General features: G+C 34.1%; 1 protein-coding gene across 2 annotated transcripts in view; it reads left to right on the top strand.

The window, feature by feature from the left end:
• ksr2 (kinase suppressor of ras 2) overlaps positions 1 to 26,369 on the top strand; it is a 248,332-nt gene that overhangs the window by 172,725 nt on the left and 49,238 nt on the right. For both annotated transcript variants that reach the window (XM_062024470.1, XM_062024469.1), the window contains 7 exons: positions 3,641 to 3,710; positions 15,865 to 15,948; positions 16,103 to 16,188; positions 21,499 to 21,519; positions 21,724 to 21,833; positions 25,736 to 25,904; positions 25,998 to 26,039. In XM_062024470.1, coding sequence (XP_061880454.1) covers positions 3,641 to 3,710; positions 15,865 to 15,948; positions 16,103 to 16,188; positions 21,499 to 21,519; positions 21,724 to 21,833; positions 25,736 to 25,904; positions 25,998 to 26,039 — 582 coding nt within the window. The remainder of the gene's footprint in view (positions 1 to 3,640; positions 3,711 to 15,864; positions 15,949 to 16,102; positions 16,189 to 21,498; positions 21,520 to 21,723; positions 21,834 to 25,735; positions 25,905 to 25,997; positions 26,040 to 26,369) is intronic.

Raw genomic sequence — 26,369 nt, 5'->3', positions numbered from 1 at the left:
GACTTTGAGTAGCCAATGTCGACCCTCTATGAGATTAGCGCTGTCAACGAGTAAAGATGACCGCCTTCTTATTGATTAATAGCGATGGTTGTCTTTGTCCACACATCGCTTGATTCAATTGCGTCCTTTTAAAGACAAACATGTGACGTGTCATCGCGGAAATGTCCTCAATGGATTTATTTGATGACTCACAGGCAGATGTGGCATTTATCTAAGCTCTTTTTGCCTTGACAATATGTTTAGCATTTGTTTTCGTCTTCACTTGTTGTCAGGTTCAAACACTGATGACATTTATTAAACAAGACAAGAGGCAATGAATCAAACAGAGACAGAATTCAATGTGGTTCAGTGAGGAGAAACGTGCACATCTGTACCCTTACACAGTGTCATTACGTTCTGCCAAAAGATTGCACGCCTCCTTCTTTTATTTTGGACCCTCCCCGACCACACGGCCAATTCTGTTTCAAAAGGACAAATGTCGTAAAAAGTTCACAGAAAAGGTCTTAAACAATTCACAGGAAAGGTCAGTTCAAAAAGAGTTCGTAAATTAGTTGAAAAAGAGTTCCATAAAGTAGTTCAAAAAGAGTTTGTAAAATACTTCAAAGAGAGTTCGTCTGGAAATTGGGCAGATCCTGTCATCTCTCCGCTCTGAAGTCCTTGGGTCTTCTGTTGATTACCATACATGAAAGAACACAGGAACACCTTCAACTTGCTCCCCCCCCCCCCCCTTCCACAAGGGAGAGGGATGCAGAAAAGAAAAGAAACGGCAGATCAACTGGTCTAAAAAGGGGGGTCTATTTAAAGGCTAGAGCAGGGGTCGGCAACCCGCGGCTCTAGAGCCGCATGTGGCTCTTTAGCGCCGCCCTAGTGGCTCTCTGAAGCTTTTTCAAAAATGTATGAAAAATGGAAAAAGATGAGGGGGAAAAAAAAACATTTTTTGTTTTAATATGGTTTCTGTAGGAGGACAAACATGACACAAACCTCCCTAATTGTTATAAAGCACACTGTTTATATTAAACATGCTTCACTGATTCGAGTATTTGGCGAGCGCCGTTTTGTCCTACTAATTTTGGCGGTCCTTGAACTCACCGTAGTGTATAACTTTCTCCGACTTTTTAGGACGTGTCTTATGACACTTCTTTTGCTGTCTCATTTTGTCCACCAAACTTTTAACCTTGTGCGTGGATACACAAAGGTGAGTTTTGTTGATGTTATTGACTTGTGTGGAGTGCTAATCGGGCATATTTGGTCACTGCATGACTGCAAGCTAATCGATGCTAACATGCTATTTAGGCTAGCTATATGTACATATTGCTACATTATGCCTCATTTGTAGCTATATTTGAGCTCATTTAGTTTCCTTTAAGTCATCTCAATTCAATGTATATCTCATGACACACTATCTGTATGTAATATCTTCTAATTTGTTGCGGCTCCAGACAGATTTGTTTTTGTATTTTTGCTCCAATATGGCTCTTTCAACATTTTGGGTTGCCGACCCCTGGGCTAGAGTATACAAATGAGTTTTAAGATTGGACTTCAATGCTTCTACTGAGGTAGCATCTCTAACTGTTACCGGGAGGGCATTCCAGAGTACTGGAGCCCCAATAGAAAACGCTCTATAGCCCGCAGACTTTTTTGGGGCTCTAATCACTAATAAGTCAGAGTTCTTTGAACGCAGATTTCTTGCCGGGACATATGGTACAATACAGTCAGCAAGATAGGATGGAGCTAGACCGTGTAGTATTTTATACGTAAGTAGTAAAACCTTAAAGTCACATCTTAAGTGCACAGGAAGCCAGTGCAGGTGAGCCAGTATAGGTATATGTATATATGTATATAAAGGTATATACAGTATAGGTATATGTATATACAGGTATGCATATAAAGGTATATACAGTATAGGTATATGTATATATGTATATAAAGGTATATACAGTATAGGTATATGTATATATGTATATAAAGGTATATACAGTATAGGTATATGTATATATGTATATAAAGGTATATACAGTATAGGTATATGTATATACAGGTATGCATATAAAGGTATATACAGTATAGGTATATGTATATATGTATATAAAGGTATATACAGTGTAGGTATATGTATATATGTATATAAAGGTATATACAGTATAGGCGTAATATGATCAAACTTTCTTGTTTTTGTCAAAAGTCTAGCAGCCGCATTTTGTACCAAATGGTAAATAAAAAGAGAATACAATGATTTGCAAATCCTTTTCAACTTATATTCAATTGAATGGACTGCAAAGACAAGATATTTAACATTCAAACTGGAAAACTTATTAGCTCATTTGGAATTTGATGCCTGCAACACGTGACAAAGAATTTGGGAAATACTGAGAAAGTTGAGGAATGCTCATCAAACACTTATTTGGAACATCCCACAGGTGAACAGGCTAATTGGGAACAGGTGGGTGCCATGATTGGGTATTAAAGCAGATTCCATGAAATGCTCAGTCATTCACAAACAAGGATGGGGCGAGGGGTCACCACTTTGTCAACAAATGCGTGAGCAAATTGTTGAACAGTTTAAGAACAACATTTCTCAACCAGCTATTGCAAGGAATTTAGGGATTTCACCGTCTACGGTCCGTAATATCAAAAGGTTCAGAGAATCTGGAGAAATCACTGCACGTAAGCAGCTAAGCCCGTGACCTTCCATCCCTCAGGCGGTACTGCATCAAAAAGCGTGTAAAGGATATCACCACATGGGAATACTTCAGAAAACCACTATCAGTAACTACAGTTCATCGCTACATCTTTAAGTGCAATTTAAAACTCTACTATGCAAAGCGAAAGCTATTTATCAACAACACCCAGAAACGTTGCCGGCTTCGCTAGGCCCGAGCTCATCAAAGATGGACTGATGCAAAGTGTGAATGTGTTCTGTGGTCTGACCAGTCCACATTTCAAATTGTTTTTGGAAACTGTGGACGTCGTGTCCTCCGGAACAAAGAGGAAAAAAACCACCCGGATTGTTCTAGGCGCAAAGTTCAAAAGCCAGCATCTGTTATGGTATGGGGGTGTATTAGTGCCCAAGACATGGGTAACTTACACATCTGTGAAGGCACCATTAATGCTGAAAGGTACATACAGCTTTTGGAGCAACATATGTTGCCATCCAAGCATCGTTATCATGGACGCCCCTGCTTATTTCAGCAAGACAATGCCAAGCCACATGTTACAACAGCGTGACTTTGTAGTAAAAAAGTGCAGGTACTAGACTGGCCTGCCTGTAGTCCAGACCTGTCTCCCATTGGAAATGTGTGGCGCATTATGAAGCCTAAAATATCACAACGGAGACCCCGGACTGTTGAACAACTTAAGCTGTACATCAAGCAAGAATGGGAAAGAATTCCTCCTAAATATCTTGTCTTTGCAGTCTATTCAATTGAATATACGTTGAACAGGATTTGCAAATCATTGTATTCTGTTTTTATTTACCATTTACACAACGCGACAACTTCACTGCTTTTGGGTTTTTGTACTTTTACGAACAGATTATAAATCCAAGATTTTTTCAAGGCTCAAAGTCCACCAAAGCTTCTCTTCTAATGAATGTTGGCTGAAAAGAAGGTTGTCAATCCCCATCTTTGTGTCCTCCCTACAGACACTCTCTCAGTGCCTCGCTGGTCCCCGCAGATCCCCCGAAGAGATCTGGGAAACTCCATAAAACACAGGTAGGCCTGGGAAAGGGGGGCACATCGGCGAGGAGACGCCTCATTCCTCGCTGCCTCGCCATCTTAAGTGTAAAACGCCGCCATGTTTAAATATAACTACAACATTAAATTATTGCATTAATTGGCCATTATTTTATTGTGCTGTTTAAAAAAATGTAAACATTTTTAACAGGAGGCTCCATAAGACTTTGGTATTCACTGCTCAAATTAATATCTAATTATTAATAAATAAAACATGTTTAAATATAACTACAACATTAAATTAATGTGTTAAATGGCCTTTATTTTATTGTGCTGTTTAAAATATTGACAACTACTTATTAATAATTTTTTTCAGCATTTTATTGACTCCAATGAGGGTAACAGGAGGCTCCATAAGACTTTGGTATTCACTGCTCAAATTAATATCTAATTATTAATAAATAAAACATGTTTAAATATAACTACAACATTAAATTAATGGGTTAATTGGCCTTTATTTTATTGTGCTGTTTAAAATATTGAAAAAAACATTTTAATAATTTTTTTCAGCATTTTATTGACTCCAATGAGGGTAACAGGAGGCTCCATAAGACTTTGGTATTCACTGCTCAAATTAACATCTAAATATTAATAAATAAAACATGTTTAAATATAACAAAAAAAATTTAATTCATGCATTAATTAGCCTTTATTTTATTGTGCTGTTTAAAAAAATTTAAACATTTTTAAAATAATTTTTTAAAAGCATTTTATTAACTCCAATGAGGGTAACTGGAGGCTCAATAATACTTTGGTATTCACTGCTCAAATTAACATCTAAATATGAATAAATAAAACATGTTTAAATATAACTAAAACATTAAATTAATGCGTTAATTGGCCTTTATTTTATTGTGCTGTTTAAAATATTGAAAACTATTTTTTAATAATGTTTTTCAGCATTTTATTGACTCCAATGAGGGTAACAGGAGGCTCCATAAGACTTTGGTATTCACTGCTCAAATTAATATCTACATTTTAATGAATAAAACATGTTTAAATATAAGAAAACAATTTAAATTCATGCGTTAATTGGCCTTTATTTTATTGTGCTGTTTAAAATATTGAAAATTATTTTTTAATAATTTTTTTCAGCATTTTATTGACTCTAAAGAGGGTAACAGGAGGCTCAATAATACATTGGTATTATTCACTGCTCAAAGTAACATCTACATATGAATAAATAAAACATGTTTAAATATAACTAAAACATTAAATTAATGGGTTAATTGGCCTTTTTTTTATTGTGCTGTTTAAAATATTAAAAAAAACATTTTAATAAGTTTTTTCAGCATTTTATTGACTCCAATGAGGGTAACAGGAGGCTCCATAAGACTTTGGTATTCACTGCTCAAATTAATATCTAATTATTAATAAATAAAACATGTTTAAATATAACTACAACATTAAATGAATATATTAATTGGCCTTTGTTTTATTGTGCTGTTTAAAATATTGAAAACAATTTTTTAATAAAAAAATATCAGTATTTTATTGACTCCAATGAGGGTAACTGGAGGCTCAATAATACTTTGGTATTCACTGCTCAAATTAACATCTAAATATGAATAAATAAAACATGTTTAAATATAACTAAAACATTAAATTAATGCGTTCGTTGGCCTTTATTTTATCGTGCTGTTTAAAATATTGAAAACTATTTTTTAATAATTTTTTTCAGCATTTTATTGACTCCAATGAGGGTAACAGGAGGCTCCATAAGACTTTGGTATTCACTGCTCAAATTAATATCTAATTATTAATAAATAAAACATGTTTAAATTAACTACAACATTAAATTAATATATTAATTGGCCTTTGTTTTATTGTGCTGTTTAAAATATTGAAAACAATTTTTTAATAAAAAAATGTCAGTATTTTATTGACTCCAATGAGGGTAACAAGAGGCTCAATAATACTTTGGTATTCACTGCTCAAATTAACATCTAAATATGAATAAATAAAACATGTTTAAATATAACTAAAACATTAAATTAATGCGTTAATTGGCCTTTATTTTATTGTGCTGTTTAAAATATTGAAAACATTTTTTTAATAAATTTTTTTCCCGCATTTTATTGACTCCAATGAGGGTAACAGGAGGCTCCATAAGCCTTTGGTATTCACTGCTCAAATTAATATCTAATTATTAATAAATAAAACATGCTTAAATATAACTACAACATTAAATGAATATATTAATTGGCCTTTGTTTTATTGTGCTGTTTAAAATATTGAAAACAATTTTTTAACAAAAAAATGTCAGCATTTTATTGACTCCAATGAGGGTAATAAGAGGCTCAATAATACTTTGGTATTCACTGCTCAAATTAACATCTACATATGAATAAATAAAACATGTTTAAATATAACTACAACATTAAATTAATGTGTTAATTGGCCTTTATTTTATTGTGCTGTTTAAAGAAATTTAAACATTTTTAAAATAATTTTTTAAAAGCATTTTATTAACTCTAATGAGGGTAACTGGAGGCTCAATAATACTTTGGTATTCACTGCTCAAATTAACATCTAAATATGAATAAATAAAACATGTTTAAATATAAGTAAAACATTAAATTAATGCGTTAATTGGCCTTTATTTTACTGTGCTGTTTAAAATATTGAAAACTATTTTTTAATAATTTTTTTCAGCATTTTATTGACTCCAATGAGGGTAACAGGAGGCTCCATAAGACTTTGGTATTCACTGCTCAAATTAACATCTAAATATTAATAAATAAAACATGTTTAAATATAACAAAACAATTTTAATTCATGCGTTAATTGGCCTTTATTTTATTGTGCTGTTTAAAATATTGAAAAAAACATTTTAATAATTTTTTTCAGCATTTTATTGACTCCAATGAGGGTAACAGGAGGCTCCATAAGACTTTGGTATTCACTGCTCAAATTAATATCTAATTATTAATAAATAAAACACGTTTAAATATAACTACAACATTAAATTAATGTGTTAATTGGCCTTTATTTTATTGTGCTGTTTAAAATATTGAAAACTATTTTTTAATAATTTTTTTCAGCATTTTATTGACTCCAAAGAGGGTAACAGGAGGCTCAATAATACTTTGGTATTATTCACTGCTCAAATTAACATCTAAATATGAATAAATAAAACATGTTTAAATATAACTAAAACATTAAATTAATGCGTTAATTGGCCTTTATTTTATTGTGCTGTTTAAAATATTGAAAAATAAATTGTAATAATTTTTTTCAGCATTTTATTGACTGCAATGAGGGTAACAGGAGGCTCCATAAGACTTTGGTATTCACTGCTCAAATTAATATCTAATTATTAATGAATAAAACATGTTTAAATATAACTACAACATTAAATTAATACTATAATCGGCCTTTATTTTATTGTGCTGTTTAAAATATTGAAAACTATTTTTTTTATACATTTTTTTTCAGCATTTTATTGACTCCAAAGAGGGTAACAGGAGGCTCAATAATACTTTGGTATTATTCACTGCTCAAATTAACATCTACATATGAATAAATAAAACATGTTTAAATATAACTAAAACATTAAATGAATGGGTTAATTGGCCTTTATTTTATTGTGCTGTTTAAAATATTGAAAAAAACATTTTAATTTTTTTCAGCATTTTATTGACTCCAATGAGGGTAACAGGAGGTTCCATAAGACTTTGGTATTCACTGCTCAAATTAATATCTAATTATTAATAAATAAAACATGTTTAAATATAACTACAACATTAAATGAATATATTAATTGGCCTTTGTTTTATTGTGCTGTTTAAAATATTGTGTAAAACAATTTTTTAATAAAAAAATGTCAGTATTTTATTGACTCCAATGAGGGTAACAAGAGGCTCAATAATACTTTGGTATTCACTGCTCAAATTAACATCTAAATATGAATAAATAAAACATGTTTAAATATAACTAAAACATTAAATTAATGCGTTAATTGGCCTTTATTTTATTGTGCTGTTTAAAATATTGAAAACTATTTTTTAATAATTTTTTTCAGCATTTTATTGACTCCAATGAGGGTAACAGGAGGCTCCATAAGACTTTGGTATTCACTGCTCAAATTAATATCTAATTATTAATAAATAAAACATGTTTAAATATAACTACAACATTAAATTAATACTATAATTGGCCTTTATTTTATTGTGCTGTTTAAAATATTGAAAGCAATTTTTTTTATTAAAAAAAAATTCAGCATTTTATTGACTCCAAAGAGGGTAACAGGAGGCTCAATAATACTTTGGTATTATTCACTGCTCAAATTAACATCTAAATATGAATAAATAAAACATGTTTAAATATAACAAAAAAAATTAAATTCATGCGTTAATTGGCCTATATTTTATTGTGCTGTTTAAAATATTGAAAACTATTTTTTAATCATTGTTTTCAGCATTTTATTGACTCCAATGAGGGTAACAGAGGGCTCCATAAGACTTTGGTATTCACTGCCCAAATTAATATCTAATTATTAATAAATAAAACATGTTTAAATATAACTAAAACATTAAATTCATGCGTTAATTGGCCTTTATTTTATTGTGCTGTTTAAAATATTGAAAACTATTTTTTAATAATTTTTTTCAGCATTTTATTGACTCCAATGAGGGTAACAGGAGGCTCCATAAGACTTTGGTATTCACTGCTCAAATTAATATCTAATTATTAATAAATAAAACACGTTTAAATATAACTACAACATTAAATTAATACATTAATTGGCCTTTATTTTATTGTGCTGTTTAAAGTATTGAAAACTATTTTTTTTATAAAAAAAAAAATTCAGCATTTTATTGACTCCAAAGAGGGTAACAGGAGGCTCAATAATACTTTGGTATTATTCACTGCTCAAATTAACATCTAAATATGAATAAATAAAACATGTTTAAATACAACTAAAACATTAAATTAATGGGTTAATTGGCCTTTATTTTATTGTGCTGTTTAAAATATTGAAAACTATTTTTTAATAATTTTTTTCAGCATTTTATTGACTCCAATGAGGGTAACAGGAGGCTCCATAAGACTTTGGTATTCACTGCTCAAATTAATATCTAATTATTAATGAATAAAACATGTTTAAATATAACTAAAACATTAAATTCATGCGTTAACTTGCCTTTATTTTATTGTGCTGTTTAAAATATTGAAAACTATTTTTTAATAATTGTTGTCAACATTTTATTGACTCCAATGAGTGTAACAGGAGGCTCCATAAGACTGTGGTATTCACTGCTCAAATTAACATCTAAATATGAATAAATAAAACATGTTTGAATATAACTAAAACATTAAATTAATGGGTTAATTGGCCTTTATTTTATTGTGCTGTTTAAAATATTGAAAACTATTTTCTAATAATTGTTTTCAGCATTTCATTGACTCCAATGAGGGTAACAGGAGGCTCCATAAGACTTTGGTATTCACTGCTCAAATAAATATCTAATTATTAATAAATAAAACATGTTTAAATATAACTAAAACATTAAATTCATGCGTTAATTGGCCTTTATTTTATTGTGCTGTTTAAAATATTGAAAACTATTTTTTAATCATTGTTTTCAACATTTTATTGACTCCAATGAGTGTAACAGGAGGCTCCATAATACTTTGGTATTCACTGCTAAAATTAACATCTAAATATTAATAAATAAAACATGTTTAAATATGACAAAAAAAAATGTAATTAATGCGTTAATTGGCCTTTATTTTATTGTGCTGTTTAAAGTATTGAAAACTATTTTTTAATAATTGTTTTTAGCATTTTATTGACTTCATGAGGGTAACAGGAGGCTCCATAAGACTTTGGTATTCACTGCTCAAATTAACATCTAATTATTAATATATAAAAAATGTTTAAATATAACTACAACATTAAATGAATATATTAATTGGCCTTTGTTTTATTGTGCTGTTTAAAATATTGAAAACAATTTTTTAATAAAAAAATATCAGTATTTTATTGACTCCAATGAGGGTAACTGGAGGCTCAATAATACTTTGGTATTCACTGCTCAAATTAACATCTAAATATGAATAAATAAAACATGTTTAAATATAACTAAAACATTAAATTAATGCGTTCGTTGGCCTTTATTTTATCGTGCTGTTTAAAATATTGAAAACTATCTTTTAATAATTTTTTTCAGCATTTTATTGACTCCAATGAGGGTAACAGGAGGCTCCATAAGACTTTGGTATTCACTGCTCAAATTAATATCTAATTATTAATAAATAAAACATGTTTAAATTAACTACAACATTAAATTAATATATTAATTGGCCTTTGTTTTATTGTGCTGTTTAAAATATTGAAAACAATTTTTTAATAAAAAAATGTCAGTATTTTATTGACTCCAATGAGGGTAACAAGAGGCTCAATAATACTTTGGTATTCACTGCTCAAATTAACATCTAAATATGAATAAATAAAACATGTTTAAATATAACTAAAACATTAAATTAATGCGTTAATTGGCCTTTATTTTATTGTGCTGTTTAAAATATTGAAAACATTTTTTTAATAAATTTTTTTCCCGCATTTTATTGACTCCAATGAGGGTAACAGGAGGCTCCATAAGCCTTTGGTATTCACTGCTCAAATTAATATCTAATTATTAATAAATAAAACATGCTTAAATATAACTACAACATTAAATGAATATATTAATTGGCCTTTGTTTTATTGTGCTGTTTAAAATATTGAAAACAATTTTTTAACAAAAAAATGTCAGCATTTTATTGACTCCAATGAGGGTAATAAGAGGCTCAATAATACTTTGGTATTCACTGCTCAAATTAACATCTACATATGAATAAATAAAACATGTTTAAATATAACTACAACATTAAATTAATGTGTTAATTGGCCTTTATTTTATTGTGCTGTTTAAAGAAATTTAAACATTTTTAAAATAATTTTTTAAAAGCATTTTATTAACTCTAATGAGGGTAACTGGAGGCTCAATAATACTTTGGTATTCACTGCTCAAATTAACATCTAAATATGAATAAATAAAACATGTTTAAATATAAGTAAAACATTAAATTAATGCGTTAATTGGCCTTTATTTTACTGTGCTGTTTAAAATATTGAAAACTATTTTTTAATAATTTTTTTCAGCATTTTATTGACTCCAATGAGGGTAACAGGAGGCTCCATAAGACTTTGGTATTCACTGCTCAAATTAACATCTAAATATTAATAAATAAAACATGTTTAAATATAACAAAACAATTTTAATTCATGCGTTAATTGGCCTTTATTTTATTGTGCTGTTCAAAATATTGAAAACTATTTTTTAATAATTTTTTTCAGCATTTTATTGACTCCAATGAGGGTAACAGGAGGCTCCATAAGACTTTGGTATTCACTGCTCAAATTAATATCTAATTATTAATAAATAAAACACGTTTAAATATAACTACAACATTAAATTAATGTGTTAATTGGCCTTTATTTTATTGTGCTGTTTAAAATATTGAAAACTATTTTTTAATAATTTTTTTCAGCATTTTATTGACTCCAAAGAGGGTAACAGGAGGCTCAATAATACTTTGGTATTATTCACTGCTCAAATTAACATCTAAATATGAATAAATAAAACATGTTTAATTATAACTAAAACATTAAATTAATGCGTTAATTGGCCTTTATTTTATTGTGCTGTTTAAAATATTGAAAAATAAATTGTAATAATTTTTTTCAGCATTTTATTGACTGCAATGAGGGTAACAGGAGGCTCCATAAGACTTTGGTATTCACTGCTCAAATTAATATCTAATTATTAATGAATAAAACATGTTTAAATATAACTACAACATTAAATTAATACTATAATCGGCCTTTATTTTATTGTGCTGTTTAAAATATTGAAAACAATTTTTTTTATACATTTTTTTTCAGCATTTTATTGACTCCAAAGAGGGTAACAGGAGGCTCAATAATACTTTGGTATTATTCACTGCTCAAATTAACATCTACATATGAATAAATAAAACATGTTTAAATATAACTAAAACATTAAATGAATGGGTTAATTGGCCTTTATTTTATTGTGCTGTTTAAAATATTGAAAAAAACATTTTAATTTTTTTCAGCATTTTATTGACTCCAATGAGGGTAACAGGAGGTTCCATAAGACTTTGGTATTCACTGCTCAAATTAATATCTAATTATTAATAAATAAAACATGTTTAAATATAACTACAACATTAAATGAATATATTAATTGGCCTTTGTTTTATTGTGCTGTTTAAAATATTGTGTAAAACAATTTTTTAATAAAAAAATGTCAGTATTTTATTGACTCCAATGAGGGTAACAAGAGGCTCAATAATACTTTGGTATTCACTGCTCAAATTAACATCTAAATATGAATAAATAAAACATGTTTAAATATAACTAAAACATTAAATTAATGCGTTAATTGGCCTTTATTTTATTGTGCTGTTTAAAATATTGAAAACTATTTTTTAATAATTTTTTTCAGCATTTTATTGACTCCAATGAGGGTAACAGGAGGCTCCATAAGACTTTGGTATTCACTGCTCAAATTAATATCTAATTATTAATAAATAAAACACGTTTAAATATAACTACAACATTAAATTAATACATTAATTGGCCTTTATTTTATTGTGCTGTTTAAAGTATTGAAAACTATTTTTTTTATTAAAAAAAAAATTCAGCATTTTATTGACTCCAAAGAGGGTAACAGGAGGCTCAATAATACTTTGGTATTATTCACTGCTCAAATTAACATCTAAATATGAATAAATAAAACATGTTTAAATACAACTAAAACATTAAATTAATGGGTTAATTGGCCTTTATTTTATTGTGCTGTTTAAAATATATTGAAAACTATTTTTTAATAATTTTTTTCAGCATTTTACTGACTCCAATGTGGGTAACAGGAGGCTCCATAAGACTTTGGTATTCACTGCTCAAATTAATATCTAATTATTAATAAATAAAACATGTTTAAATATAACAAAAAAAATTAAATTCATGCGTTAATTGGCCTTTATTTTATTGTGCTGTTTAAAATATTGAAAACTATTTTTTAATAATTGTTTTCAGCATTTTATTGACTCCATGAGGGTAACAGGAGGCTCCATAAGACTTTGGTATTCACTGCTCAAATTAACATCTAATTATTAATATATAAAAAAATGTTTTAAATATAACTACAACATTAAATTAATACATTAATTGGCCTTTATTTTATTGTGCTGTTTAAAATATTGAAAACAATTTTTTTACTTGAAACGGGCAAAGAAAGTCTGCAAAGTGGCAAAGCGAACCCTCTCGCCGCGTCCAAATGTAATCTATCAAGCTGTTATTGGAGGATTAAGGCAGGTTTTCAGAGAGGAATGGCCGTCCCCGTGTTGACACATTGTTAAGATAAGTCTGTGAGTGTATTTCAGCGCGAGCCGCGGGGGCTTTTCCTGGCGCCGGGTTCACCCTTGATGCCACGCCGTCGTTCATCCGAGACAGCGGAGGCCACCAGGCGTCAGTCACGGCAGCGCCGACTCATTAATAAAGAGATTTGGGTTCTGTCAGACCGCATTAGTCACCTGCCATTAGCCAGGCGGCCGCCGCGCGCTAACCAGGCGGCCTGCCCGTGAGTACAGCCGCTCCGTCTGAGCGCGCTCCAAATTGGTCGTTTTCAGGCTTTTGTTTATTGGGGAGGCGGCGGAGTTTTAGCAGCGCACGCTCACTGTCGAGGGAAGAATGTTTGAGGTGGTGGAATACGCTGGAACTTGCGGAGGAAACACACTATATTGACAAAAGTATTTGGCCACTCATCCAAATGATCAGAATCAGGTGTCCTAATCACTTGGCCCGGCCACAGGTGTGTACAATCAATCAATCAATCAATCAATCAATGTTTATTTATATAGCCCTAAATCACAAGTGTCTCAAAGGGCTGCACAAGCCACAACGACATCCTCGGTTCAGAGCCCACATAAGGGCAAGGAAAAACTCACAACCCAGTGGGATGTCGATGTGAATGACTATGAGAAACCTTGGAGAGGACCGCAGATGTGGGTAACCCCCCCCCCCCCCCTCTAGGGGAGACCGAAAGCAATGGATGTCGAGTGGATCTGACATAATATTGTGAGAGTCCAGTCCATAGTGGATCTAACATAATAGTGAGAGTCCAGTCCATAGTGGATCTAACATAATAGTGTGAGAGTCCAGTCCATAGTGGATCTAACATAATAGTGAGAGTCTAGTCCATAGTGGATCTAACATAATAGTGTGAGAGTCCAGTCCATAGTGGATCTAACATAATAGTGAGAGTCCAGTCCATAGTGGATCTAACATAATAGTGAGAGTCCAGTCCATAGTGGATCTAACATAATAGTGAGAGTCCAGTCCATAGTGGATCTAACATCATAGTGAGAGTCCAGTCCATAGTGGATCTAACATAATAGTGAGAGTCCAGTCCATAGTGGATCTAACATAATAGTGAGAGTCCAGTCCATAGTGGATCCAACATAATATTGTGATAGTCCAGTCCATAGTGGATCTAACATAATAGTGTGAGAGTCCAGTCCATAGTGGCTCTAACATAATAGTGTGAGAGTCCAGTCGATAGTGGATCTAACATAATAGTGTGAGAGTCCAGTCCATAGTGGATCCAACATAATATTGTGATAGTCCAGTCCATAGTGGATCTAACATAATAGTGTGAGAGTCCAGTCCATAGTGGCTCTAACATAATAGTGTGAGAGTCCAGTCCATAGTGGATCTAACATAATAGTGAGAGTCCAGTCCATAGTGGATCTAACATAATATTGTGAGAGTCCAGTCCATAGTGGATCTAACATAATAGTGAGAGTCCAGTCCATAGTGGATCTAACATAATAGTGAGAGAGTCCAGTCCATAGTGGGGCCAGCAGGAGACCATCCCGAGTGGAGACGGGTCAGTAGCGCAGAGATGTCCCCAACCGATGCACAGGCTAGTGGTCCACCCCGGGTCCCGACTCTGGACAGCCAGCACTTCATCCATGGCCACCGGACCTGTGTCCCTCCCCCTCCACAAGGGAGAGAGGGGCAGAGGAGAAAATAAAATAAAAGGCAGATCAACTGGTGTAAAAAGGGGGTCTATTTAAAGGCTAGAGTATACAAATGAGTTTTAAGATGGGACTTAAATGCTTCTACTGAGGTAGCATCTCTAACTGTTACCGGGAGGGCATTCCAGAGTACTGGAGCCCCAATAGAAAACGCTCTATAGCCCGCAGACTTTGGGAATCACTAAGAAGCCGGAGTTCTTTGAACGCAGCTTTCTTGTCGGGACATATGGTACAATACAATGGGCAAGATAGGCTGGATCTAGACCGTGTAGTATTTTATACGTAAGTAGTAAAACCTTAAAGTCACATTTTAATGTTCTGGGTTTGGAGGTTGCCAGGAGATTGGTACATGTCGGACTGCATTGTGCCCAATGTGAAATTTGGAAGAGGAGGAATGATGGTGTGGGGTAGTTTTTCAGGAGTTGGGCTCGGCCCCTCTCACTTGGATCGGTTCGCATGCCGAGTGTGAAGCGACTGGGATGAGAATCAGCACCTCCAAGTTCGAGTCCATGGTTCTCGCCCGGAAAAGGGTGGAGTGCCATCTCCGGGTTGGGGAGGAGATCTTGCCCCAAGTGGAGGAGTCAGGGGGGCAGTCAGGTACTAGGCCTTTGCCAAGGACCACCTTGGGTAACAGTAGTCAAGGGCTTAACCTCCTAGTGCCCCAAGACCCCATAGAGGAGCCTCCACTGCCGGATGCACTTTAACGCCATGCCCAGGACACCATGGCACCCACCCAGAAGTTCAGCACTTAGTTCATTTTGGTCCTTGTTGAGGCTTCTTTTCGAGTTGTGTAGGAACAACAACAAGACAAAGAAAAAGCCAAACAGACACAAGTTAATTAGTGGACTTTTAGAGCCCGCTAGCAACGCGGCGTTCCTCCAGTAAGTGAGAAGATGTTTTCCAGCGGGTTGAAAAGGTCACACCATCCACGTTAAGGTTGCTCGGATTGACTCGCGACGCCCGCAAATGTCACGTCCTCCACCATTCTTACTTCTTCTTCTTCTTCTTCTGCCTGCAGGTTTTCCACAAAGTACTGGATGTCACAGACGTGCACCGTGTGTGGGAAGGGAATGTTGTTTGGACTCAAATGTAAAAACTGCAAGTACGTAACACGGCCATGAATGTCCACAATCAAACATAAGCAATGTAACTTTACGCAATCGTGTGTGTGTGTGTGTGTGTGTGTGTGTGTGTGTGTGTGTGTGTGTGTGTGTGTGTGTGCGTGTGCGTGTGCGTGTGTGTGTGTGCACACGCAGGCTGAAGTGCCACAACAAATGCACCAAAGAAGCCCCGCCCTGCCATTTACTCATCATACAACGAGGCGGCAGAGAGTCTTTCAAAGGTAAACTGCAGGAACTGAAATCTAAGTAAGATGAAATATGTCAAATAAGGGTGATATTTGCTTATTTTCTGCCTGATAAGATAATTCTTCTCACTAAGCAGATTTTATGTTAGTGTTTTACTTGTTTTAAGTGTTTGGGTCCTAAATGATCTCAGTAAGATATTACAGCTTGTTGCTGAGATGTGATGAGCTATATTGAGTAAAACATGCTTGAAACTAGAATATCAACTGTTGCAAAGCTGTGTCATCAACACTCACAAGTATAAAACTGCTTTTTTAAAGTAATCATTTCTTACTTCAAGCCATACTTGCCAACCTTGAGACCTCCAATATCGGGAGGTGGGGGGTTGGGGGGGGGGGGCGTGGTTATTTACAGCTAGAATTCACCAACTCGAGTATTTCATATATATTTATATATATATATATATATATATATATATTTATATATATATATATATATATATATATATATATATATATATATATATATATATATATATATATATATATATATATATATATATGTATGAAATACTTGACTTTCAGTGAATTCTAGCTATATATATATATATATATATATATATATATATATATATATATATATATATATATATATATATATATATATATATATATATATATATATATATATATATTTATTTATTTATTTTATTTACATATAAATAAAAGAAATACCGCATTTCCTTGAATAGCCGCAGGGGCGCTTATTAATTTAAAACCTCTTCTCACTCCTGCGCTTACCAAAAGCATGCGGGATGGGCAAGCATGCGCTAACTATTTTAAAACCTCTTCTCACTCCGGCGCTTACCTTATCATCAAAAGCGCATTTAATTAAAAAAAAAAACGTTATTATGGTCTTACCTTTACTTATAAATGATGTCTATTTGCGGCTGCTTCTAATCAAAGGCAGTCTTCCTTATCTTTCTTCAGTTTTAAAAGTCTCTGGAGATATTCCTTTAATTATTACCTCCTGCTTCGATTGAAAGTCCAGTTTAGAAAACGGTTTTATTTTAGATATGTAATCCTCCATGGTAAAAGTGCAAGCAAACGATCGCTGCTCACTCTTGCTGCGTGTTGTCTTCTTCTGCAGTACCGGTCTTCTGCAGTACTGGTAGTCGCAAGAAGGATCACTAGCGCCCTCTACCACCAGGAGGCGGAAGTCATTTAATGACTCATATTTGACCCGGCGGAAGTGCCAAGCATGCGCTAATTATTTTGCGAAATGAGTTTGACCCGGCTGCAATTCTAGGCAGGCGAATACTATATTCCCGGCGGCAATTCAAGGAAATACGGTACTTGAATTTCAGTGTTCCGGTGGCTATCCATTAGATGGCAGTATTGTCCTGTTTAACTTCTCCGTTCATGATGAGTATATCATTTCGGCCACCGTGTTCAATGGAGAAGTCTGTTCTACAAAATTTACTGGCAACATACACCTTCCCCTTCGAACTGTCCTGGATGAACTGAAATTCTTGTTTCCATTCGTTTTGGAACTTGCAAGCGTATTTCTTCATCTTGCTCGTCGACGGCGTCGCCATGTCTGTTATTTCCTCGTTCTTCTGCTTCGTCTCCTTGTTGTGTGCGCAGTTGTGCACTCTACTCTCTAAAAGCCCTAGATGTTATGACGTCATTGGGCGGGCAAGCTGTTTATATTGTGGGAAAGCGGACGTGAGAACAGGCTGTCCCCACTCAGTCTCAGGTCCGCATTGAGCTGGAGGGGGCGTGGCCTCCAGCTCCGGCTGAATACCGGGAGTTTGTCGGGAGAAAATCTCTGCCGGGAGGTTGTCGGGAGAGGCGCTGAATACCGGGATTCTCCCGCTAAAAACGGGAGGGTTGGCAAGTATGCTTCAAGCATGAAACAAAAAAAAAAAAATCATGATTTTGACACAATTGTGTCTCATAATTAAAACAGATGACAGCCAAATGGACTTTGCTGTTTTATTTTCAATGAAACAATAGAAAACACGTACTCATATAGTAGTACAGTTGGCACAGTACAGTAAACTGACAGTTAATTTTTAAACATTTAACATTTCTAACAATTTTGAACATAAATAGTTCATGCACATTCAGATACATTTTTCAAAATTACAATTTAAAAAAACTTGGCCGGGGGCCGGGCTGTATATATGCACACTAAATGAGCACACACTTGGCGCGATGATGTCATGTTATCCATGGAAAAATGCATTTTTAGACCATATGATTTGCCTGAGCGGCTAGGAGACCCCGAGAGTAACAAGCGCTTGCCTTGTTGCCTTTCCATTAAGAACAATTATTATTATCGAATTCTTACTAATATTTATTTATTTATTTTTATTGTGATTACTTATGGAGTTTATTGTGAATAAATTGTGAACAGGAAGTGAACAAAAAGTTTTGCAACTGTTATGTAAAGAAAAGGGGTATAATTAAATAAGCTCTGCTTCTTCCTACTCCTTTTCGAACATGTTGAAAAGAGGAATTGGAAATTGTGATGTATCATGTTGTATGCTTGCATGTTTGAAATAAACTCAAACTCAAACTTAAAACTCAAACTCAATAAATTAGTTTTTAGTGTAAGTTTGCTGGTTTGAAGAAATGTAATGCCGAGCGCATATCATTATGTCAAGATAATGGCACTAGCATTTACTTCATTTAAGAATATTTTTCAATATATTGAGCAAAGAGGTCTCTTTTTTTTCTACCAAGAAAAGTGCACTTGTTATTAGTGAGAATATACTTATTTTAAGCTATTTTAGGTTAGCTAAGTTTACTTGTTTTGGAAAGTCTTGACAAGCCGAATTTTCTTGTTTTATTGGCAGATAATTTTGCTTAGTTCAAATAAAATACCCCTCATTTTTGTATTTTTTTTTCTTGTTTTTGAACACTGACTTTTTGCAGTGAAATTACTTAAAAAAATCCTTATTATATTTTTTTACTTGCTGTATTTTGAACATGTTTTTGAGGACCTACAACCGTGTATTAGAAGAGTGTTGTCCAATTTAGACGATTTAAAAAGTGCTTTCAGTAAACCCTGCTGCAGGGGTGTCAAACGTACGGCCCGCGAACAGGTTTTAGCCGGCCCTCGCGGGATGAGTTTGCTAAGTATAAAAATGAGCCAAAATTTTTGAATGAAAGAAACCGCTGTTCTAAATGTGTCCACTAGATGTCGCAATAGCAATTCTTTGTAGATGATGCTACTACGTATGTAAAAAAAAAAAACCCACATGATTAGAGATGTCCGATAATGGCTTTTTTTGCCGATATCCGATATTCCGATATTGTCCAACTCTTAATTACCGATTCCGATATCAACCGGGTTATGAATCAACCAACATTAAGTTAGAATAACTCAACTTTTGTGTTAAATAAATTCAACTCAATAGTTCGGTTATGAATCAACCAACATTGAGGTAGAATAACTCAACTTTTGTGTTAAATACATTCAACCCAATAGTTGGGTTATGAATCAACCAACATTGAGGTAGAATAACTCAACTTTTGTGTTAAATAAATTCAACCCAATAGTTGGGTTATGAATCAACCAACATTGAGTTAGCATTACTCAACTTTTGTGTTAAATAAATTCAACCCAATAGTTGGGTTATGAATAAACCAACATTGAGTTAGCATAACTCAACTTTTGCGTTAAATAAATTCAACCCAATAGTTGGGTTATGAATCAACCCACATTGAGTTAGCATAACTCATCTTTTGTGTTAAATAAATTCAACCCAATAGTTGGGTTATTAATCAACCCACATTGAGTTAGCATAACTCAACTTTTGTGTTAAATAAATTCAACCCAATAGTTGGGTTATGAATCAACCAACATTGAGTTAGAATAACTCAACTTTTGTGTTAAATAAATTCAACCCAATAGTTGGGTTATGACTCAACCAACATTGAGTTAGAATAACTCAACTTTTGTGTTAAATAAATTCAACCCAATATTTGGGTTATGAATCAACCCACAATGAGTTAGATTAACTCAACTTTTTGTTAAATAAATTCAACCCAATAGTTGGGTTATGAATCAACCAACATTGAGTTCGCATAACTCAATTTTTGTGTTAAATAAATTCAACCCAATAGTTGGGTTATGAATCAACCCACATTGAGTTAGCACAACTCAACTTTTGTGTTAAATAAATTCAACCCAATAGTTGGGTTATGAATCAACCCACATTGAGTCAAAATAACTCAACTTTTGTGTTAAATAAATTCATCCCAATAGTTGGGTTATGAATCAACCCACATTGAGTCAAAATAACTCAACTTTTGTGTTAAATAAATTCAACCCAATAGTTGGGTTATGACTCAACCAACATTGAGTTAGCATAACTCAACTTTTGTGTTAAATAAATTCAACCAAATAGTTGGGTTATGAATCAACCAACATTGAGTTAGCATAACTCAACTTTTGTGTTAAATAAATTCAACCCAATAGTTGGGTTATGAATCAACCCACATTGAGTTAGCATAACTCAACTTTTGTGTTAAATAAATTCATCCCAATAGTTGGGTTATGAATCAACCCACATTGAGTCAAAATAACTCAACTTTTGTGTTAAATAAATTCAACCCAATAGTTGGGTTATGACTCAACCAACATTGAGTTAGCATAACTCAACTTTTGTGTTAAATAAATTCAACCAAATAGTTGGGTTATGAATCAACCAACTTTGAGTTAGCATAACTCAACTTTTGCGTTAAATAAATTCAACCCAATAGTTGGGTTACGAATCAACCAACATTGAGTTAGCATAACTCAACTTTTGTGTTAAATAATTCAACCCAATAATTTGGTTGGGAATAACCCAACATCAAGTTATCATAACTCAACTTTTTGGTGAAATAATTCAACGCCAAAGCTGGGTTGAAAAAATTAACCCAAAATGTTGAGTTAAATACTGTAAGGGGTTCGTCCTTTTCTGAACCAGCAGTTGGGTTAAAATCGGGTTATTTTTTACCCCAACATTTTTTAGTGTGTAACATGCAAGAATACACATTTTCCTTACTAGATTTTGTGTCTTCTTATTGATGTTTCCCCCACTATTTCAGTTATTACATGATAGTTGCATCGTGACACGGTATCGCGGGCTACTCCTCACCTCATTCGACGTAGTCAGAGTTAAATACTTTTAGCTGAATCAGCCTGGTAATCCAAGGGCTTGTGGCGCAATAACGTAAATTCCATCATCTGCTTTCACAACTGAAATTAATTTGTCTTTCTACCCCCCCCCCCCCCCCCCCCCCACCCCCTCTCACCCTCTCTCTCTCTCCGCCTTCCAAACCCCCACCAAGATCACCAAGGAATGACTCAAGGTGAATAACGCTAATTAATTTCTACTCTGTGCACTTTACTTCTTTATGTTTTCATGAGATAGTACAGTACTGTAAATGCCTGATAAAGCATAATTAAGGGAAAACCTATTAGGAGACTTTTGTTTCATTCCAAACGCCCACACTTCCTTATTATTCTCATAATTGCACCGTTTTGTCTTTCTTCTTCTCTGCTTCCCTTTGCAGTTGCTCGTCTGGTGCGGACCGAGTCGGTGCCGTGTGACATCAACAACCCACTCAGGTACACCGACCTGCACATCAGTCAGACGCTTCCCAAAACCAACAGAATCAACAAGGTGAGTGTCGCCGACCACAATGGTGTAACATCTCTTATTGGCTCTGTTTCCATGGTGATCCGTGTTGCCGTGTAAACCTCAAGACATCCCACATCTATAAATTAGGACTACACTGATTGGCTATTTGTTGTCTTTGGGGCTGTAAATTACACGATGGAAAGTCTTTAGCACAGTAAATCAATCAATCAATCAATCAATGTTTATTTATATAGCCCTAAATCACAAGTGTCTCAAAGGACTGCAGAAACCACAACTACATCCTCAGCCCAGATCCCACATCAGGGCAAGGAAAAACTCAACCCAATGGGACAATGAGAAACCTTGGAGGGGACCGCAGATGTGGGGAACCCCCCCTGGGCGACCGGTGCAATGGACGTCGAGTGGATCTAGCATAATATTGTGAGAGTCCAGTCCATAGTGGATCTAACATAATAGTGTGAGAGTCCAGTCCATAGTGGATCTAACATAATAGTGTGAGAGTCCAGTCCATAGTGGATCTAACATAATAGTGAGAGTCCAGTCCATAGTGGATCTAACATAATATTGTGAGAGTCCAGTCCATAGTGGATCTAACATAATAGTGAGAGTCCAGTCCATAGTGGATCTAACATAATAGTGTGAGAGTCCAGTCCATAGTGGATCTAACATAATAGTGTGAGAGTCCAGTCCATAGTGGATCTAACATAATATTGTGAGAGTCCAGTCCATAGTGGATCTAACATAATAGTGAGAGTCCAGTCCATAGTGGATCTAACATAATATTGTGAGAGTCCAGTCCATAGTGGATCTAACATAATAGTGTGAGAGTCCAGTCCATAGTGGATCTAACATAATAGTGAGAGTCCAGTCCATAGTGGATCTAACATAATATTGTGAGAGTCCAGTCCATAGTGGATCTAACATAATAGTGAGAGAGTCCAGTCCATAGTGGATCTAATATAATAGTGTGAGAGTCCAGTCCATAGTGGATCTAACATAATAGTGTGAGAGTCCAGTCCATAGTGGATCTAACATAATAGTGTGAGAGTCCAGTCCATAGTGGATCTAACATAATAGTGTGAGAGTCCAGTCCATAGTGGATCTAACATAATAGTGAGAGTCCAGTCCATAGTGGATCTAACATAATATTGTGAGAGTCCAGTCCATAGTGGATCTAACATAATAGTGAGAGAGTCCAGTCCATAGTGGATCTAACATAATAGTGTGAGAGTCCAGTCCATAGTGGATCTAACATAATAGTGTGAGAGTCCAGTCCATAGTGGATCTAACATAATAGTGTGAGAGTCCAGTCCATAGTGGATCTAACATAATAGTGTGAGAGTCCAGTCCATAGTGGATCTAACATAATAGTGTGAGAGTCCAGTCCATAGTGGATCTAACATAATAGTGTGAGAGTCCAGTCCATAGTGGATCTAACATAATAGTGTGAGAGTCCAGTCCATAGTAGATCTAACATAATAGTGTGAGAGTCCAGTCCATAGTGGATCTATATGGGAAAAAACACAATATTTGGTTTAACAAAAGTTCACTTTTATTTTATAAGAAAAAAAACAAAAAAAACAAATATTGACTGTTGTTACCCCCCTAAAAAAATAAAATAAAAAAATTAAATATTGACTGTTGTTACCTATGGTATGGTATTTTATTTATTTTTTGTCATAAAAAAATACAATCATGTGTGCTTACGGACTGTATCCCTTGCAGACTGTATTGATATATATTGATATATAATGTAGGAAGCAGAATATTAATAACAGAAAGAAACAACCCTTTTGTGTGAATGAGTGAATGGGGGAGGGAGGTTTTTTGGGTTGGTGCACTAATTGTAAGTGTATCTTGTGTTTTTTATGTTGATAGTCTAGCTAACATTACTGCAATCCTGGATTGACATACGAGGTAACGTTATTTTAGCCTAAAGGCTACGAGTGAGCAGATATGGAAATTAACCGGCAACAGTTAACGTTAGTTACTCACCAGCACTATCACTGGAATTGGCGCTGCAGGTTGAAGAGGGCGTGCTTCGTCGCTGCTTCTCTGACCTTTCTCTAACCTTCAGGTTATTTGCAGCCTGAACATGTTTCAACATGCTTGTTGTACTCCCCCCCCCCCCCCCCTTACATGAGAGCGAAGCCTGGCAATAATTGCAGATAGCCGTTTCCTCGTCGTATTTTTTTGTAAAATGAAGCCATGCCTTGAGGCGATTTTTCCGGTCCATTGTTGTTGCTGCTTTCTGTGTCTGCCGCCTAATGGCTGAGCTACGTCATTTCCTGGGACGTGCCACAGGGCATTTCCTGTGGGACGGGATTCGTTCCCAGGGATTCGAATAAAGAACCAACTCTTTTTCTTTACTATAGTGGCCTCGATAACGGGAACCGGTTCTCAAAAAGGGATTCGAGTCCATGGAATCGGTTCTTTTCTTATCAGACAACCGGGAGAACCGGTTTCGAACATCATCCCTACTTATGTCGAGACTGGAATCCATTATTCATATTAGTTTTTTATGTCAAAATTTGCTTCAATATACAAACTTTTATGGGTACGAACCCTGTTCAAGAATCCATTAAGTTTGTAAATTGAGGTTCCACTGTACTTCCTGTACATTAGGCTAATTGAAGCAGTTGAGTCATGGTTTTGAGGCTCATTATGATGACATGTTCTATGTCAGGGGTCACCAACCTTTTTGAAACCAAGAGCTACTTCTTGGGTAGTGATTAATGCGAAGGGCTACCAGTTTGATACACACTTAAATAAATTGCCAGAAATAGCCAATTTGCTCAATTTACCTTTAACTCTATGTTATGATTAATAATTAATGATATTTACACTTAATTGAACGGTTTAAAAGAGGAGAAAACACGAAACAAATGACAATTAAATTTTGAAACATAATTTATCTTCAATTTCGACTCTTTAAAATTCAAAAGTCTACCGAAAAAAAGAAGAGAAAAACTAGCTAATTCGAATCTTTTTGAAAAAATTAAAAAAAGAATTTATGGAACATCATTAGTAATTTTTCCTGATTAAGATTAATTTTAGAATTTTGATGACATGTTTTAAATAGGTTAAAATCCAATCTACACTTTGTTAGAATATATTTAATTTATTTAGAATATATAACAAATTGGACCAAGCTATATTTCTAACAAAGGCAAATCATTATTTCTTCTAGATTTTCCAGAACAAAATTTTTAAAAGAAATTCAAAAGACTTTGAAATAAGATTCAAATTTGATTCTACAGATTTTCTAGATTTGCCAGAATAATGTTTTTGAATTTTAATCATAATAAGATTGAAGAAATATTTCACAAATATTCTTTGTCGAAAAAACAGAAGCTAAAATGAAGAATTAAATTAAAATGCATTTATTATTCTTTACCATAAAAAAAATAAATTTACTTGAACATTGATTTAAATTGTCAGGAAAGAAGAGAAAGGAATTTAAAAGGTAAAAAGGTATATGTGTTTAAAAATCCTAAAATCATTTTTAAGGTTGTATTTTTTCTCTAAAATTGTCTTTCTGAAAGTTATAAGAAGCAAAGTAAAAAAATTTAAACAAGTGAAGACCAAGTCTTTAAAATATTTTCTTGGATTTTCAAATTCTATTTGAGTTTTGTCTCTCTTAGAATTAAAAATGTCGGGCAAAGCGAGACCAGCTTGCTAGTAAATAAATACAATTTAAAAAATAGAGGCAGCTCACTGGTAAGTGCTGCTATTTGAGCTATTTTTAGAACAGGCCAGCGGGCTACTCATCTGGTCCTTACGGGCGACCTGGTACCCGCGGGCACCGCGTTGGTGACCCCTGTTCTACGTGTTAGCCGCCTTTAAGGAAGTACATCCACCGCCAAGCGTCCAATCCCACATTACAGCCTCGAGGCCACAAATGAGCTCTCTCTTCTCCTCAGGACCACATCCCGGTCCCGTACCAGCCGGACTCCAGCAGCAATCCGTCGTCCACCACCTCCTCCACACCCTCGTCTCCGGCCCCGCCCCTGCCCAGCAGCGCCACGCCCCCGTCGCCGCTGCACCCCTCCCCGCAGTCCGCCCGGCAACAAAAACAGTTCAACTTGACAGGTGGGGCACAAACTATATTACAATTATATGAATGGAAAAACTCACCATGTTTACATTTTTTAATGACATACAATTTGTCTTTTGTCTGTGCAGCGTCCAGTTACTTCAAGTACAAACAGCAGTTTATTTTTCCAGGTAATGAACTTTCAATTTGTATTTGTAATGGATGTTCCTCTTTACAAATTATGAGGAATTAATTCATCTGTTCCCACGTCTAACTAGGGTTGTACGGTATATCGGTATTAGTATAGTACCGCAATACTAATGAATCATATTCCGTACTATACCGCCTCTGAAAAGTACCGATCCACCACCCATTGATTGATACTCAAATTTGTGGTATCATCCAAAACTAATGTAAAGTATCAAACAACAGAAGAATGAGTGATTATTACATTTTAGAAGATTTCAGAAGTGTAGATAGAACATGTTAAAAGACAAAGTAAGCAGATATACACTACCGTT

This window comes from Entelurus aequoreus, linkage group LG17 (assembly GCF_033978785.1).
Source record: "Entelurus aequoreus isolate RoL-2023_Sb linkage group LG17, RoL_Eaeq_v1.1, whole genome shotgun sequence".
Taxonomy (NCBI): domain Eukaryota; kingdom Metazoa; phylum Chordata; class Actinopteri; order Syngnathiformes; family Syngnathidae; genus Entelurus; species Entelurus aequoreus.
This window is presented reverse-complemented; position numbering and strand designations above follow the sequence as displayed.